General features: G+C 45.3%; 1 protein-coding gene across 4 annotated transcripts; it reads left to right on the plus strand.

The window, feature by feature from the left end:
* Positions 1–1,499: 1,499 nt before the first annotated feature.
* Positions 1,500–18,069, plus strand: PIH1D2 (PIH1 domain containing 2). 4 transcript variants are annotated; one of them, XM_083163206.1, is made up of 6 exons: positions 1,500–1,846; positions 2,712–2,928; positions 4,572–4,695; positions 8,611–8,844; positions 13,351–13,640; positions 16,808–18,069. In XM_083163206.1, exons 1-6 carry the CDS (start codon positions 1,515–1,517, stop codon positions 16,940–16,942), a joined length of 1,332 nt encoding a protein of 443 aa, XP_083019332.1. In that variant the 5' UTR covers positions 1,500–1,514; the 3' UTR covers positions 16,943–18,069. The 4 variants fall into 4 exon arrangements, with proteins under 4 accessions (XP_083019332.1, XP_083019333.1, XP_083019335.1 ...); XM_083163207.1 differs by having other exon boundaries at positions 2,715–2,928; XM_083163209.1 differs by having other exon boundaries at positions 1,825–1,950; positions 2,715–2,928.
* The last annotated feature ends 333 nt before the right edge of the window (positions 18,070–18,402 follow it).

Consider the following 18,402-nt stretch of genomic DNA (forward strand, 5'->3'; position numbering starts at 1 on the left):
TTCTAGTTCACTCTAAAGCTGTGTACACATGGGGGCGATATATTGCTCAGTGTTTCCTTTGAAACCTCTGCCGGGGGAGCAGCAGAGGGAATCAGCTGGTCGCAGGTGCAAGCTCCTGCGAACAGCGATCATAAGGGGGCTATAACGGGAGCGCGCACCTGTCGATTTATCGCCGGTGCACACTCCAATCGCTGGCAATCTGGTCGCTCAGCGACCAGATTGCCAGCGATTATAGCCCATGTGTATGCACCTTCAGAGGCAAATTCCTACTCAGATGGACAAAACCATGTGCACTGCAGGGGGGCAGATGTAACAGATGCAGATAGAATTAGATTTGGGTGAGGTATTTTGTTTCTGTGCAGGGAAACTTACTGACTGCTTCATTTCTACACTGCAATATAGATCTCACTTTGAAGAAAAACCCCATCCAAATCTAACTCTCTCTGCCCCGGTTATATCTGCCCCACCTGCAGTGCACATGGTTTTGTCCATTTGAGAAGGAATTTACTTCTATGAGTGAACTAGAATAAGGCCCTGTGTGTGCAATGCATCTGACATCTCTGCATGTACTCCGTCACATACCCACACTCCATCCCCACCGTGTCCCATTCCCACACTTTTCCCCCATGTCACATACTTTACAAGCATGACCTGTCACATATACCGTGCCCCGTCTCACATACCCGCACACACGCGAGCCCCGTCTCACATACCCGCACACACGCGAGCCCCGTCTCACATACCCGCACACACATGCCATCTGTCACATACCCGCACACACATGCCCTGAGTCACATACCCGCACACACATGCCCTGAGTCACATACCCGCACACACATGCCCTGAGTCACATACCCGCACACACATGCCCTGAATCACATACCCGCGCACACACATGCCCTGAGTCACATACCCGCACACACATGCCCTGAGTCACATACCCGCACACACATGCCATCTGTCACATACCCGCACACACATGCCATCTGTCACATACCCGCACACACATGCCATCTGTCACATACCCGCACACACATGCCATCTGTCACATACCCGCACACACATGCCATCTGTCACATACCCGCACACACATGCCATCTGTCACATACCCGCACACACGAGCCCCGTGTCACATATCCGCACACACGAGCCCCGTGTCACATACCCACACACACACATGCCCTGTGTCACATGCATACCCTCCAACATGACCCATTGCATTCGGTACACAATGCTCTGCTCCTGGACGTCCCTGGTAATGTAGGATTGCCAGCACCTGTGTGGAACTAGGTAATTGACGAGAAGGGTGTTTCAACACAGGTGATGACAATCCTACATTACCAGGGACGTCGGGACAGAGCATTTGTGTACCGAATGCAATAGGTCATGTTGGAGGGTATGCGACATGCCCTCTGTCACATACTCGCACACACATATGCCCTGTGTCCCCTATCCTCACCCTGCTCTGGGCACGCCGCTTGCAGCCATGCGATAATACATAGGATATCAGGGTGATGACTCCCAGCACCAGGATGTGCGCCGCTGCTGAGACCCCTGACACTTACCGTCACCCCCCGCGGTGTCAGCCTCCGCACCACGTACACATCCCCAGCCAGGCCGCGACCCTCCTACCTCCGCATCCTCCTCCGGTGTCACCGTTTCCCCTTCCTCCCGGAAATACCTCTGCACGGCCAGTCTGTGGGCCGGCGGCAGGAACGTTCTGTTACAGTCACGGGGGAAGTGTTTCAGTGTTGCACAGCGTGTTGGTTCCCATAGCAACTGGTGTGTATGCGGCTGGCTGTGCTGTTATCCTACACGCGTGGTTTGGAAGTGAGAGTGAGCCTGTGTAAGTATGAGGACACTATGCATACCTCCCAACATGACCCTCTCCAGTGCTCTGTTTGTGGACTTTTAAACAAGTTAATGGAAAAGACAGGTGCTTCAACACAGGTGATGGCAATCATACATTAGGAGGGAAGTCCAGTGGTTCTCAAGTGAAGGAGATGTATATAGAAGAGGTGACTCACACAAAGCCAGTGACTGACTTGGGTACAAATTGGACAATATTCGTCATGTCGCAATGACAATATCCAAATATCGTCCAGTTTGTATTTAAGATGACGCGTGCTTCTGCTTGTCGTCAGCGACATACTTTGTTGTCTGTGCATGCCATCACTCTTGCCGATGCCAGCAGCTGCCATGTCCCTGTTGCTGTCAATCTGGCTGGGTACACAATGGACAATATTCGTAACAATGTTGCCAAACATTAGCTCAAAACAGTGGAAAATAAGCAAAGCCTGTCGTTGAGACACAAGGGGTAATTCACGGATTTAATCAGTTTCCATAGATGTTGCTTATACTTCTGTACTTTTTGATTTCTATAAATGAATCTTTGTGTAACTATTGTTTTAACCCTTGCGTGCTAACATTACTGTGAGCGATCCTCAAAATATCTTCTTAAAATGCCAGAATCGCAGCAACTTCCTTTAGTATTAATACAAATATAGTTTAGTAAAAGAGCAGTCAATGTGAGCGGCATTGGCATTTTTAACGGATATTTTGAGGATCTCTAACCACAACGTTGGCACTGAAAGGGTTAAAATTCTGTTTTAGCTGTATTAGGTTTGTATTTATTGTCTGTGGAATGCTGGCTTTTCATTCCTAGTGATTTTCTTTGAGTGTTATATTACTTTATCTATGTTTCTGTTTAGCAGGAATCTTAGGTTCTTTCTTCTTGAAAACAAGATGGATCGCAAACTTGCCCCAAACGAGCTGTTGTCTCAGGTCAATCAGTTTTGGAGCGTGTTGGACGATATGGCAGAGAACAGTCCAGAGAGCTACCAGAAGTTTATACAGCAGCACTTGAAGGAAGGAAAGGAGTACTTGGTTCCTGCAGAACCTCACTTGTGCTTACAAACTAAAATAATGGTAAGGTCACTTATGGTATTGCAATTGCTGTTGTGTTATTGCCAGGATTACCTACCCTCCCGGATCGGCCTTGAGGGTTCCAGAAGGTTGGGCAAACCTCCATTATGGAATGCTAAAACAATGGCAAGGCATGCTGGGATGTGTAGTTTCACCACAGCTGGAGGGCCACAGTTTGGACATGTCTGCAGTAGAGAGAGGAGGGAGTTGGGAAACCGTATAAGAGGGAGTAGTGCAGTGGTAAGATGACCAATGAATGCACAAAACACATTGTGTACTTGGATGGATTGTAATAGATAGGGACGTGATTGGTCTGGATCATACTTGCCTACCTGACCCTCTCCATGCGGGAGAAAATTCTCTGTTTCTGGACTTCCCTGATAATGTAGGATTGCCATCACCTGTGCTGAGCTAAGCATAGGTGTTTTACCACAGGTGATGGCAATCGTACATTACCAGGGAAGTCCAGGAACAGAGCATTTTCTCCCGCATGGAGAGGGTCAGGTAGGCAAGTATGATAGGGTGACCAACTCATCCCTTTAATCCGGGACACATATTAATTACACAGGTTCTGTGGCTGGCTTTCACCTGGTTTTAAACTGCCACACCTCAAGACTCCAATTCACCTGGTTTTAAACTGCCACAGAACCTGTGTAATTAATATGTGTCCCGGATTAAGGGGATGAGTTGGTCACCCTAAAGTATGGTCTGGATGGATTGGTGTATTGGAAATAAAAGGCTTTTTAGACCCATTCAGTTTCAGGGTAGTGATGGGACAGACAAGAGTAAATAACAGAAAGGCAGCTGTTGACATAAGTGAGGAGATGGGGGAGTGTATTTGGTACTTGTGTATTATCACGGCTCCCACTACGGCATTTACGTAGTGGGCTATTCAGGGTAGTGAAATCGCATCCCATCGCATTGCATGCCATTATTGTATGACATGCAATGCTATGAGATTATTGTATGTAATGTATTGACGGGTGTAAGTCAGTGAATACATTAAAAAGATAGGATGCGATGATAAAAAATCGCATCCCATCGCATGCCATACAATAATGGCATGCGATGCGATTTTTTACCGCATCCTATCTTTTTAATGGTCTCATTGCACATGCAATGATCCACATCCACATCATCCCGAAGCGTGCGGAACGATACCCCCACTATCCACATTGGCGTGGAGTTGATTTTATATAGTGTGGCGAGCCACCGAGCCCGAAATGGGGCGAGCGGACGCATAATACATGTAACATAATACGCGTTCGCTCGCTATGCTCGCCACACTATATGAAGTCAACTCCACGGCGACATGGATAGTGGGGTTATGAAAATGTCGGACAGACGCGTGCCGCTGCGCTCGCCATGCTTCGGGATGACGTCGATACTGGGGGTGGTGCGTAAATAAATGACGTTATATGTAAATCAATGGTATAGTACATTAAATGGCATTAAATGGTTAAAATCGCATTGCATGCCATACAATTATGCGATGCGACTTCACTACGTTTGCATACGTAGTGAAATCAGGCGCCGTGCTAATACACAAGTACCGTGTATTTGATTAATTTACATTTATTTTAATGATTTTTGTCTCTAGATAATTACAATACATATTTCCATTATTAAATATACTACCTTTGTAGGATCCAGGTGAGCGATTACTATATATTAACATCTGTAAATGGAAAAGGGTCCCAGCTCCCCAGTCTGATGCAGATCCTGTACCTTTGATTGCTGGGAAATTAGAGGAGGTCTCTGAAGGAACAGGTGAGTCCAATAGAATTACCAAGTATGCTGCAGGCCTGCCAGGGAAATGTCTGACTGGGCCATTCTGCCTTCTAGAAGGTTAACATACTGGGGAAAATGTAATAGGATGAGAGAATCAGAAAGTGAGAGATTTGGTAAGAAGTCTCCAGTTTTTTTTAAAGCGGCAATCATTTACACTGCAAAACCAGTTTGATTTTGCAGTGTAAATGATTGCCGCTATAAAAAAACATGGAGATTTCTTACCAAATCTCTCACTTTCTGAATCTCTCATCCTATTACATTTTATTTGGCAGAGTGGAAGAACTTGGAAGGAGTGCAGGATAAGTGGGAAAAATTAAAAAGTGCAATTCTAAAAGCAACAGAACTTTGTGTCAAAAGAGTTAGGAAAAACACAAGAAAAAGAAAGCCATTGTGGTTTGCAAAAGAAGTAGCAAGTATTGTGAAAGCAAAAAAGTTGGCCTTTAAGAAATTTAAGCAGAAGCAGAAGAATGAGGACAAAGAGGTGTATCTTGTTAGACAGAAGGAGGCTAAGAAGGTAATCAGATGTGCAAAAGCACAGGCTGAAGAGAAAATGGCCCAGTCAGTGGATAAAGGGGGGGAAACTTTTTTTTAGGTATATAAGTGAAAGGAGAAAAACAAAAAGTGGAATACAGTAATTAGACTGAAGTCAGAGAATGGAAGTTTTCTAGAGGGGGACAATGTAATAGCAGATAATATTAATAATTATTTCTGCTCAGTATTCACTGCTGAAAGAGAGGGGAAGGGGCCACAGTTAGGTTGCAAGTATAGTCAGAAAACTGAGGGAGAGACAAGTACATTTACAGAGGAGAAAGTCCTCACAGAACTCTCAAAACTGAAAGTGGATAAATCAATGGGGCCAGATGGGATACATCCAAGGATACTAAAAGAGCTTAAAAGGGAGCTGGTAAAACCAATAACAGAATTATTCAACCAGTCACTAGCTTCTGGAGTAATCCCAGAGGACTGGAAAACAGCGAATGTAGTCCCACTGCACAAAAGTGGAAGCAAGGAAGAGGTAAGCAACTATCGACCAATGAGCCTTACATCAGTAGTAGGTAAGTTGATGGAAACACTCTTAAAACAAAGAGTTGTAGAATATCTCAAAACCAGCAATTTACAGGATCCAAAACAGCATGGGTTTACTGGGGGAAGATCATGTCAAACAAATCTTACTAACTTTTTTTGACTGGGTGACCAAAGTAATAGATCAAGGTGGGGCTGTAGATGTAGCTTATCTAGACTTTAGTAAAGCTTTTGACACTGTCCCACAGACTGTTAAATAAACTTGAAAGCTTGGGATTGGATTCTAAGATAGTTGTATGGATAAGAGTGTGGTTGCAGGACAGAAAACAGAGAGTTGTAGTAAACGGAGTACAGTCAAAGGAGGGAAAGGTTACAAGTGGAGTACCCCAGGGATCTGTACTTGGACCGGTGCTTTTTGATATCTTTATTGGTGATATTGCAAATGGAATTGAGGGTAAAATGTGCCTTTTTGCAGATGACACAAAGGTATGCAACAGGGTAGACACACCAGGAGGGGTAAAACAAATGATTGAGGATCTAGGTAGATTAGAGAAATGGTCAAGAGAATGGCAACTACAGTTTAATGCCAAAAATGCAAAATCATGCACTTGAGTCTCAGAAATCCAAAGACTAAATATAGTATAAATGGCACTATAATGGAAACTACTGAGGAAGAGAGGGATCTAGCTGTCACTATTTCAGGGGACTTAAAAGCAGGTAGGCAATGTAACAAAGCAATGAAGAAGGCAAGTCAGATGCTTGGTTGCATAGGGAGAGGTATCAGCAGTAGAAAGAAAGAAGTAATAATGCCACCGTATAGGTCATTGGTACGACCTCACCTAGAGTATTGTGTTCAGTTCTGTAGGCCATATCTCCAGAAGGATATAAATACATTAGAGACTGTACAAAGAAGAGCAACTAAAATGGTGCATGGCCTACATCACAAAACGTACCAGGAAAGACTAAAAGATCTTAATATGTATACTTTAGAGCAGAGAAGGGAAAGGGGGGACATGATAGAAACTTTCAAATATATCAAGGGCTTTAACAAGGTACAGGTGGGAGACATTCTTCACAGGAAGAGGAGCAGCAGAACACGAGGACATGCACTGACACTAGGGGGAGGAAGGTACAGGTGGGAGACATTAGTCACAGGAAGGGGAGCAGCAAAACACTAGGACATGCACTGACACTAGAGGGAGGAAGATTCAGGGTAAATGTGAGGAAGAATTACTTCACAGAAAGAGTAGTAGATAAGTGGAATAACCTACCATCAGAGATGGTAGACGCAAATACAGTAGTACAATTTAAACATGCTTGGGATAGGCATATTGATATCCTTACAAAAAAATAAGGATCAAATATGGTTTGAGGTAACATGTTTAAAAAAAGGAGCAGACTAGATGGGCCAAGTGGTTCTCATCTGCCGTCAAATTCTATGTTTCTATTTCACCCACTGTGTGATCCTGGAGGATGCTGGCTTTGTTTTGAAATAAATATGTTTTAGAGGAAAGTTTGCAACATGTATCATCATGTGAGACAATAATATCGCCATACTTTTCCTTTGCATGCCACAGTAATTAATGTACTGTATATTTGTTGTGTTCACTACCCAAACAAATGGTAGGGGTCACTTGTTTAACAGGCTTGCAGCTTACCTTGTGACTAATATCATACTTATGGTAACGTGAGAATCGGCCATACGTCTGCTTGTAGAAGTCTATCCTGCTCAACACTGTTACAGTATCACCAACAACGTATAATCAGTAGTACCCTCCCCACATTGGGCACAAAAGGTCCATCAGTTACATAGCATGAGATTGGCCAATTCCATGTGCCCGATTGCTCCCTGCGCAGTTACTTCCCAGAAATAAACATATCACTGCTCTGTCCTTCTGTCCATAGAACAGGCATGTCCACACTGTGTCCCTCCAGCTGTGAAACTACATAACCCAGCATGCCTTGCCCTAGTTTTAGCATTCCCTAATAGCAAAACTGTGGCAAGGCGTGATGGGACTTGTAGTTTCACAAAAGCTGGAGAGCCATAGTTTGGACATGCCCAGGACAGCCAAGAGGAATGCCGGGCCCCGGTAAAATGTTGGGGTGTGGGAGGTGTGGCCACCTCCTGCACTTAGGCCACGCCCCCAGAATGTTTAGAGGAGGGTGAAAGAAAACTGTCAAAACTCTAAACTTAGCAGCACACACATACATGAGCTCACGCTGTCAGTGAGATGCTCATGCTGAGTCTGCTATTAGCACAGCACATGCATAGAAGTGTGTGCTGCTGTTGCTACCTGTGAGGGACGGAGGGGGAAGGGAGGGGTCATACCAGGGCCCCTGCAGGGCCTCTCCAGCAAGCCTGGGCCCGGGTAATTAGTACCCGCTCCTCCACCCCCTCTCGGCTGCCCTGGACATGCCTTCCATAGAAGGACAGAGCCCGTTTGTGGACATTTTCAGGCTTGGCCCAAGTGAATTTCTTTCTACATGCAGCTTGCAGGTCTCCGCAAGATCCATCCACATTTCTGTCTGCGTCCAATCCAGAATATCCTTATATTAAAGATTTCACATGTAGTTAATCTTTACATAAGTCAATGGAACCAAATGTTGCCAGATATCCATTCTACATAGACCAGAGATGCTTCTCATTTTAGTTTTTTGCAGTCTCTATGATTTGTGTGCCAGCTAATGTGTATACATGACCTGTCTATCTCCTTGTGCTGACTGCTCTGCTTACCAGTATATCTGTGGCCCTTTATCTGACACATTATCTTATCAAAGCATATACGTAATATCTGCCCTTCTCTGTAGTCACACTGATATGTATTGTGCGCTGCCATCTATGAGCTTCTGATTCCTCTGCTTTTCCACTAGTGGCTGACATTGCCTACAGCCCAGAGATACTGAAGAGAGCAGACTGTGACCCAGTAGAACAGGACCAGCTTATCCGCCTGGCTATGAAATACATTGAGCAGCAGCACAAAGTCACCCTTTGCCATTCTTACCACATTGCTCCATTCAAATTAAAGGGCAATTTACAGGGAATGAGGAACCGTCTTGAAGGGAGAGAGAAGAAGCCAACAAACACAAAGAAGACAACAGAAGGAGGTATCTGCACGTCTGTATTTTTGAAGGGAACCTCCTATGTGAATATTTGTACTGAATAAAAGCATTTTGTGCAGCGGTGTCCACATACAGCCAGTATTTCAGCTGTGGACTTGTAGAGCTGCCACTTGTAGAGGTGCAGAGGCTTTGTGGAAAGCCATTATTGGGCGACCCTCCCTAGCAGGTGGCAGGAGAGGAATCTTGGGCTGGTCCTCCTGATTTTGCACCTAAATGTTGTACACATGGCAGACACTAAAGACATACAGTATAACAATTTGTATTTCTAATATTACAATATAATAAACACAAGCTTAGTGCACATCTTCATCAGATTATGCATGCTGATCTACTACAATATGACATAGCTGCCTACCCTCCTGCATTCTGCAGGAGACTCCCTGGCATAACCGCAATCTCCCTCTCTCCCTCATTAGTCTAGCAATCTCCCTCATGTCACCTAGCCCACATTACACTGTTACATCATAATTACCTCCCTTCCTGCATTCTGCAGGAGACTCCCTGACAACAGCAATCTCCCTCTCTCCCTCATTAGTCTAGCAATCTCCATTATGTCACCTAGCCCACATTACACTGTTACATCATAGTTACCTCCCCTCCTGCATTCTGTAGGAGACTCCCTGACAGCAGCAATCCCCCTCTCTCCCTCATTAGTCTAGCAATCTCCCTCATGTCACCTAGCCCACATTACACTGTTACATCATAGTTACCTCTCCTCCTGCCTTTTGCAGGAGACTCCCTGACATAGCAGCAATCTCCCTCTCTCCATCTTTAGTCTAGCAATCTCCCTCATGTCACCTAGCCCACATTACACTGTTACATCATAGTTACCTCCCCTCCTCATTCTGTAGGAGACTCCCTGACATAGCAGCAATCTCCCTCTCTCATTCATTAGTCTAGCAATCTCCCTCATATCACCTAGCCCACATTACACTGTTACATCATAGTTACCTCCCCTCCTGCGTTCTGCAGGAGAATCCCTGACATAGCAGCATTCTCCCTCTCTCCCTCATTAGTCTAACAATCTCCCTCATGTCACCTAGCCCACATTACACTGTTACATTTTTGGTGAATCAAGGAATGAGAGACAGATACAGTTACATTGAATCATCAGTGCCATTTCCCAGCACATTACCAAGTATAGTAGCTCTTACTAACTGCTCTGGGGCTCATCTACATTTGGATATAAGTCAATCATAAAAGATTCCTCTCAGATGTAGCAGTACACAGCCACGCTTCTAGGTGCCACGTTCACAGTCCTTTTTCGCAATCTCTCCCTATATTGAACTAGACACGCCCTTTGGGTGAAGCATGACACGCCCCCTCAATGAGGCGCTATGCAAAATTCTATTACCAACTATAATCTCCCTGAAACTAGTTTGCAAAAGTAGGCAAGTATGCAATATGACCTCATTCAGATGGTATCAATACTCTCTCTTGCATCTGCCTACAGGTTATATATAGTGCTGATGGTTTAATTAAAATCAGCTAGGCACAAATGTAATACTATAGGTTCATGTTAGGCAAAGGTTACATTATTATTATTTATAATACGATATTATATGGCTGACTGAGTCCTGCTGCAAATACACTTTTTTCCCTGCCTTATATTTAAATTCCTGGCACCACATGATGTTTGTTACACCCCGGGCCTGTGTCAGAGCTGTATGATATTACCGTACAGCTAATATGATAATGTCTCAGGGGGCATCCGGGGTAAATAAACACATCCTGTTCCACTGCTGCATCTCATCAGATCACTGTGTGACCATTGGTCACCTGAGTAACCTTGAAGTTCCTAGATTTCCATCATAGGTCTGCAACCGAGGTCAGGATATGGTCACTAGGTCGACAAGCATGAAGCTCGACATGGGGAAGGTCGACAATCATTAAGGTCGACATGGGGTTTTTCACTTTTTATGAGCCGACATGCAGTATTTCATGCCCTACCATCCACTTGGGCATGGTGGGAGAACAAAATAGTGTGCCGAGCGTAGCCCAAAGCATGGGGAGCGGACACAGTGCTACATTTCAATGCCCATGTGGACTGTGTTGACATTCGGGTCAAAAAAAGTGAAAAACCCCATGTCGACCTTTTGACTGTCGACCTTCCCCATGTCGGCCCAATGCTTGTGTTCCCCTGTCGACCTTCCTGCATGTTGACCTAGTGGTGTCGATCTAATGCTTGTTGACGTAGTTGGTGTCTATCCAATGTTCCATACCTGACTTAGTCAGTCCCACAAAATGGAGGTCTTTAATAACAGACCTGGTTCCCTCCCCTCCTCGCCCTCAGCATGTCAGCTGGCTTGGGGTTAGTGTGCGGTGAGTGTGATGACGCAGGACCTGATCTGCACGTGCGCAGTATCCCCAGCATCAGACCCTGCCAGCTATAGTATATCACTCATTTCTATGGTTCCTGGTCATGTGATTTGTGGGATAACTGATCCCAGCGATCAATAAACACAAACTTTTACTAAATTGTCCTCACAATGATGAGAACGTTTGACTCTTGTCTACAGGAGGTGCCCTGATTAGTCAGCATTTAGAAGATTATTGTACTTGATAACCTTAAGCAGCCCATACATGCTGCTCTGTGGGCGTGCTGTACTAGCACGGATCACATTGCATTACATTGCATTGCATTGCATGTGCATCCGTTGTGCATGCAATGCGATGCAATGTGATGAAACCTAAGTACAAAAAGTATGTGCTTGCACATACTTTTTGTACTTAGGTTTCATCAAATTGCATCGCATTGCATGCACAACGGATGCACATGCAATGCAATGCAATGTGATCCGTGCTAGTACAGCACGCCCACAGAGCAGCATGTATGGGCTGCTTAAGTATTGCATCTTACCCAGGGTTGCCTACCTGACCCTCTCCTTCAGAGAGAAAATGCTCTGTTCCTGGGTTCCCTGGTAATGTATGATTGCCATCACCTGTGGGGAGCTAGGTAATTGATAAGAAAGGTGTTTAACCACAGGTGATGGCAATCCTACATTACCAGGGAAGTCCAGGAACAGAGCATTTTCTCCCTCATGGAGAGGGTCAGGTAGGCAAGTATGATCTTACCCTATTTTTGGCACCTGGGTCAAGGCAGTCATTTGGTGTCTCTACAGCAGTCTGCGTCCCCCTCCTGTATCACTGCAGTAGCTTGCCACTCTCCCCTATATCTTCTTAAAGCAGCAGCGGCTGCAGGCTCCTCACACATAGGCCCTTATTCAGATCTGATCGCAGTACAAATTTGGTTGGAGAATGGGCAAAACCATGTGCACTGCAGGTGGGGCAGATGTAACATGTATAGAGAGAGTTACATTTGGGTGGGGTGTGTTAAAACTGAAATGTGAATTGCAGTGTAAAATTAAAGCAGCCAGTATTTACCCTGCACAGAAACAAAATAACTCACCCAAATCTAACTCTCTCTGCACATGTTACATCTGCCCCACCTGCAGTGCACATGGTTTTGCCCATTTTCCAACCAAATTTGTCCTGCGATCAGATCTGAATAAACACCCTAGTTCTTTAGCATGGGACAATAACCTAGGCAGTAACAATTTTGTCAGTTTCTATGGAAGTGGTCCTCAAGGCACAGCATCAGTCCAGGTATGATGGCTATCCAGGCTTAGGCACAGGTGACTTAGGGCACGATTCAGACCTGTTCGCTAGGCTGCATATGTTCACAGCCTAGCAAACAGGTAAAACCCCCCCCCCCCGCCAACTGAATCCCTTCACTAGCATCATTTGATGGTCGCTCACCAAGGAATGAATTTTCTGCCGCTCTTTAATAAGTCAGTCAAGACTTTTATTATGCTCGATATCAGCACAGGCGCTGGCGTCAGGTGCCCGCCCCAAGTAGGCATTGACATGCCTGCTGCTGCATAATATGAACCTCGGTCAGCTTAATAATACCATCTGTGAATAAGCAGGCATAGCCATAGAACCTGGACTGTTGGTGTGCCATGAGGACCGCGTTTGAGGACCACTGTTCTGTCAGTAATTGTGTAAAAGTAATTACAACAAATGAGACGAGCGCTTTGGAAAGATCATGTTCTACCTACAGGATGGAGGTCATTCTGGTTGACACCGTTGCGAATTCGCGACGGTGATGGACTGCGCAGGCCATCTGTGCAAATGGGCGTGGCGACAAGTATAGTCGCCGGCTCGTTCGCACAGAGCAGCAGGGGGGGCGGACACAGGTCACGCCCATGGGAACACGCAGCGTTTCATGGCCGTTCCCATGTAAACACTGGGCTACCACTTGAGAAATCATCCGATTGCAAGGCTGCAAATGGATGTCAATGCAAAACATCCATTCGCATGCGTGCAGGGAAAATCGGCGGGCGGGCGTTTGTGCGGGCGGTGTTAAGTTGACTCGCAAAACTGCTAAATCCGCAGCTTTGCAAGTCAACCAGAAGGAGGGCCTATGTGTAGAGTGACAGACAGACACAGGACCCACTTGTAAACCATCTGTATCCTATATACTTACAGTTGTCGACAGATCCTTACTGGACCAATTAAAACACATAGCAGTGAACGGAAAAGAGGAAGAGCCCAGCATCCCTATTCACATACAGAATGATAGTAAGAGCAAGCCTGTGAGAGCCGGCCTGATAGAGGTGATCTCCACCACAGAGCTGGATGAGGAACATCTGCTTTCTACACCCCAGCATGATCTCTCTGTCTCTATGGATGAGTCTGGGAAGCCACATAAACTAATCCTAACAGCTGAATTACCAGGAGTTCGCTCAATTTCTGGGTGCGACCTAAGTGTATCCAAGGTAAGAAGAGAAAGATGATCACGGCTGTATTTAGGGATCTGCTCATAACTTACAAAGATAAGGACTTGACTAACTAAAACTTCCATATCATTGTTATAATGATAAACTCACGACACTTCTGGGCTGCAACACACTATGCCACCAATGTTTATTTGGTTGGGGGGAGGGTGGGCACACTATGTCACCAATGTGTGTTTGTATGGGGTGAGGGGTGGCACTATGCCACCAATGTTTATTTGTTTGTGATGAGGGGGGGGGCACTATGCCACCAAAGTTTATTTATAAGGCCGCTAATAATTTTATTATCAGCCTGGCGCCCACTGCCCTGGCACGCCAGGGACAGCATCGGGCTTCAGCCTGGGCCAGTGGAACACTGGAGGTGGGTGACCCATTTATTGGGTTGGTCCCCACTCCCCCAGGGACCTGTCCCAGGCTGACCAGCCACAGAGGTAATGCTTTGGCTGCGGGACCTTATATAATAAGTGTCCCCCGGCTGTGGCATTACCCTGATGGCTCTTTGAGCCCGGTGCTGGTTTCCAAAATACGGGGGACCCCTACTCCTTTTGTCCCCCGTATTTTGGGAACCAGGACCGGCCCAAGAGCCCGGTGCTGGTTTCTTGAATATAGGGGACCTTATTTAATTTTTGGTACTTATTTCCTAGCACGGCCACAACGATCATGATCGTGGGCATCGTGAGTAAAAATCGGGGGCATCGCGGCCATCGCATGCACTAAAAAATCGGGTGCGATGGTACCGACGCGATGCCCGCGATTTCCCATAGGGAACAATGTTAAATGCCTCAATTTACCCGCGATGCCCCCGATTTCCCATAGGAAACAATGTTAAAAGGCTCAATTTACCCAAATCATCATAGGGAACAATGGTAAATGGGCCAGAAACCCCCAAAAACACCCCTGAACAGTGAAATGTCCCCCCAAAAGTAGTTTACGCCACCCCACGATCAACACGAACCCGAAGCGTGGCGAGGGGCGGCGGTACGCGTCCTCCGACCTTTTCATACCCCCACTATCCACGTCGGCGTGGAGTTGAGAATAGAATAGTGTGGCGAGTGCAGCGAGCCACCGAGCCCGAAGCGTGGCGAGCCCCGCGAGGGGACGCGGATACCTGTGAAGCCCGCGAAGGGACGCGTTTACCTGTGAAGGTATCCGCGTCCCCTCGTGGGGCTCGCTGCGCTCGCCACGCTTCGGGCTCGGTGGCTCGCTGCACTATTCTAATCTCAACTCCACGCCGACGTGGATAGTGGGGGTATGAAAAGGTCGGAGGACGCGTACCGCCGCCGCTCGCCACGCTTCGGGTTCGCGTTGATCGTGGGGTGGCGTAAACTACTTTTGGGGGGACATTTCACTGTTCAGGGGTGTTTTGGGGGGTTTCTGGCCCATTTACCATTGTTCCCTATGATGATTTGGTGAAATAGAGGCATTTAACATTGTTTCCTATGGGAAATCGGGGGCATCGTGGGTAAATTGAGGCATTTAACATTGTTTCCTATGGGAAATCAGGGGCATCGCGTCTGGACCATTTAAGCCTTTTTTAGCCGCATACGACGCGATTGACTTTTTTCAATGCTTATCAATGGGAAAATCGGGGGCATCGCGTCGGTCGCGTCGCAGACCACTAAAAATTACACCCGATGCCCGCGATTGTGGCCGTGCTAGGAAACAAGTACCTAATTTTTCCCCTGGTATTTGAGAAACTCAAAGAGCCTGGGGCTGGTCATGCTCATGGGGGGAACCCCACAACATTTTTTTACATTATTTATTCATTTTTCTATAGACAAATTTGAAGACTTTTTTTTATTCCCCTGAAGTTGCCTGAGAGATTTGAAATCTCCCATGCTGAATCTCCCGTTATGAATCTCTGGCACAAATCTCTGTGTGTAGGGCCCTTAAGCGGTAGGTGGCCACTAGTCCCTCAAGGAGTAAACTGGTTTGCTAAATCAGGTAGTGGCCCTTCTCAACTGACTCCCCCGACGAGTGCCATCCTGGGCAACCTGTAGTTACACCCTGGTGGTTTTACATGAAAACATCTTGAATGACCACCGTTGCAGGTTTAAATGTATTAAACCTGGTGAAGAGAAACTGGAGATAAAATAGAAGGAGATATCGCATCAGCCAATCAACTCCCAACTGTCAATTGGACTAATTTTACATTAAAAATAAAAATTGACATAATTTGACCAATAGTTTTTATATAAGACACTGAAGTTCACTCCCTGAAGCGGAGACGGGCAGGGTTTGCGTCCCCCGCTGAAACAAAACTGGGACGCTTGCGTCAGATGGAGCGCCGGCAGGGGTGGTCTGGCGAGCCCCGGAGCTGAGCGAGAGGTGCTCCATCTGTAACAACTTGGTAATTCAATTGGCCACTGTAAATTGACCCTCGAGGTAAATTCAATTATCTCGAATAGGCGGCACTATTTTGGTATTTACTACGCCTAGTAAATAATGACCCTCCCATACTAATCGATCCAGTCATAAAGTAATTCTCTATGTGTTTGGAACGTGGGTTGTTGTTTATTTATATATTTAGCAATTTTCATTTTTATTTCATTTAATGTTTTTGTATTATGTTTTTTGTTCCAATTCATTCATAAGCACAGTCTATTGCTGTGTATTAATTTGATATGTTCTAGTTTCCAATAGTGAAATACTGTACTGTCTTAACAGTAATACGTATAATGTCATGTATAATAGATAAACTGTGGTTGCTATCAAACTGCTATTTTACATTTACCACAGACTTGTTATATATTATTGTCTCGATTGTCTTTTTAATTGAAAATGACACCACTGTGCAAATATTCATATTTACAGTGCATTTTATTGTATGTCATACAGTGCCTTTATAAAAAAGCTTTGCTAAAAAAAAAAAAAAAGACATTATAATTGTCTGTTGTAGGTAACCTTGAATATATTTATTACACACATGAACTACTACAGTTGTTGTGAAACACATGTGGCTCTCCAGTTGTTGTGAAACATCATGTCCCAGCATGCCTTGCCACAGGTTTAGCATTCCCTAATAGAGAAAAAATGTTTCAAGGTATGCTGGGATATGTAGTTTCACAACAGCTGGAGTGCCACAGGTCGGCCCAGCCTGCTGTAGAGTTATAGTTCCAAAATGAAAGAAACATCTGTTTGTTTTTCAGAATGATCTGATGCTGGAGGTCCCTGGAAGGTACAAACTGCACTTATATCTGCCTGAGGCGGTCAATGAGGAAACCGTCACCGCCAAATACAACAAAGCAAATAAGACTTTGACCGTCACCATGTTTGTGTTATAATCGCACCGGACCTATTCCCAGCATAGGAACATGAACTTGGTCTTCCGGCTTAGCTCTCTGGGGTATATTTATGAAGATGGGAGTTATGTTAAGGATGGGCTGTTGCTATGAACAACCAATCAGATTCTATTATCATCTAGAACAGGGATGGGGAACCTTTGGCCCTCCAGCTATTGTTGGAACTATGCATCCCAGCATGCCTTGCAACAATTTTAGCATGACCAAAGAGCAAAACTGTAGCAGGGCAGGCTGGGATGTGTAGTTCAACAGCAGCTGTGGACCAAAGGTTCCCCATCCCTGTTCTAGAAGGTGCTAAATAAGTAGAATCCGATTGGTTGCCATAGGCAACATCACATCTTCAATAGAATGCCCATCGTAGTAAATAAATCCCTGTATGCCCTCGGCCATATGAATAATGGAAGGGTTGTTCTTTTACTATAGATAGTAACCGGGATGTTATTTTTCATTAAATGGACAAACAGTACTGAGCCATACGTGCTCCAAATATGGCAGCTCCCATAAAGCAAGTCTAACATTGTTAAAAAAGTCTATGTTCAAATTGTCTGAAGAAAATAAACTGTGATTGTATATTGTTAGGATTGAAGATCTCCTGTAGATGGAATTATTGGCTTCACCTCTGGCATTTTACTACTGGAAATACCTGTCAGCTCCTAAACTGCAATATTACAGCCGGTCTTTGAAAAATGAGAGTTAAGAGCTGGTTGGTTGAGCAAGGCTTAGTAAATAATAAAGCTGCCAGTCTGACAGTGAAACGCGTCGGTGTAACCCAGACCTGTGTTCTTTGGACTCCAGTACCTGCTCATTATTCTGACCATCCATTCCCAGTGTTTGTGGGAGCCCTGGACTCCATTTACCTGGACATACAAGTCGCATCCTGGTCAGGTTCCGGACCCTGGTAATTTACCATCCATTAAAAACAGGATTACACCTATAGCGGCCCCCAGGACTTACCATCCATTGGACTCCACCAAATGCGATTACCATTCCGATTCAGCGCAGGCTATTTATCCAACGGGTTATACACATCAATGCAACTAGTCTGGTTTTATCTTGATTGTGCTGTTTTTTTGTTATGATATTATGTTATTAAATAGAATTTTAATTGATTCACTTGTGTAGACAATTCATCAGCGCTACTATCTTTGGTTTTTAGTAAATAGACCCGTTTATATCTCTCAAGTGACATTCCACAGAATTCTCACCGTCCAATCCATTGATGCCCCAGGAAAGGTTACCTTTAGAGGTTACAACCAGTCTTCTCTTTGCTTTTATTTTACTCAGACAGGAAGTGACCAGACACTTCCTGGAAGCCACATCAGCAATTAGCTTTTGCCCTTCCCCTCTCAACCCCCCCCCCCCCCCTTGCATTAAAGGGCACAGTTCTGTCAGTACTCACCCAGCTTTGCCCCCACTGGCTTGGCATCCCAACATTTCACATA

This window comes from Crinia signifera, chromosome 19, assembly GCF_055691185.1.
Source record: "Crinia signifera chromosome 19, ASM5569118v1, whole genome shotgun sequence".
Classification (NCBI taxonomy): domain Eukaryota; kingdom Metazoa; phylum Chordata; class Amphibia; order Anura; family Myobatrachidae; genus Crinia; species Crinia signifera.

What these genes read in the sequence shown, in the direction of transcription:
- PIH1D2 (XM_083163206.1), top strand. Translation starts at nt 1,515, where the DNA reads ATGACTCCCAGCACCAGGATGTGCGCCGCTGCTGAGACCCCTGACACT. An exon ending in GGAAGTGAGAGTGAGCCTGT is followed by an intron (nt 1,847 to 2,711) that starts GTAAGTATGAGG and finishes GTTTCTGTTTAG; the next exon opens with CAGGAATCTTAGGTTCTTTC. An exon ending in GCGACCTAAGTGTATCCAAG is followed by an intron (nt 13,641 to 16,807) that starts GTAAGAAGAGAA and finishes TTTGTTTTTCAG; the next exon opens with AATGATCTGATGCTGGAGGT.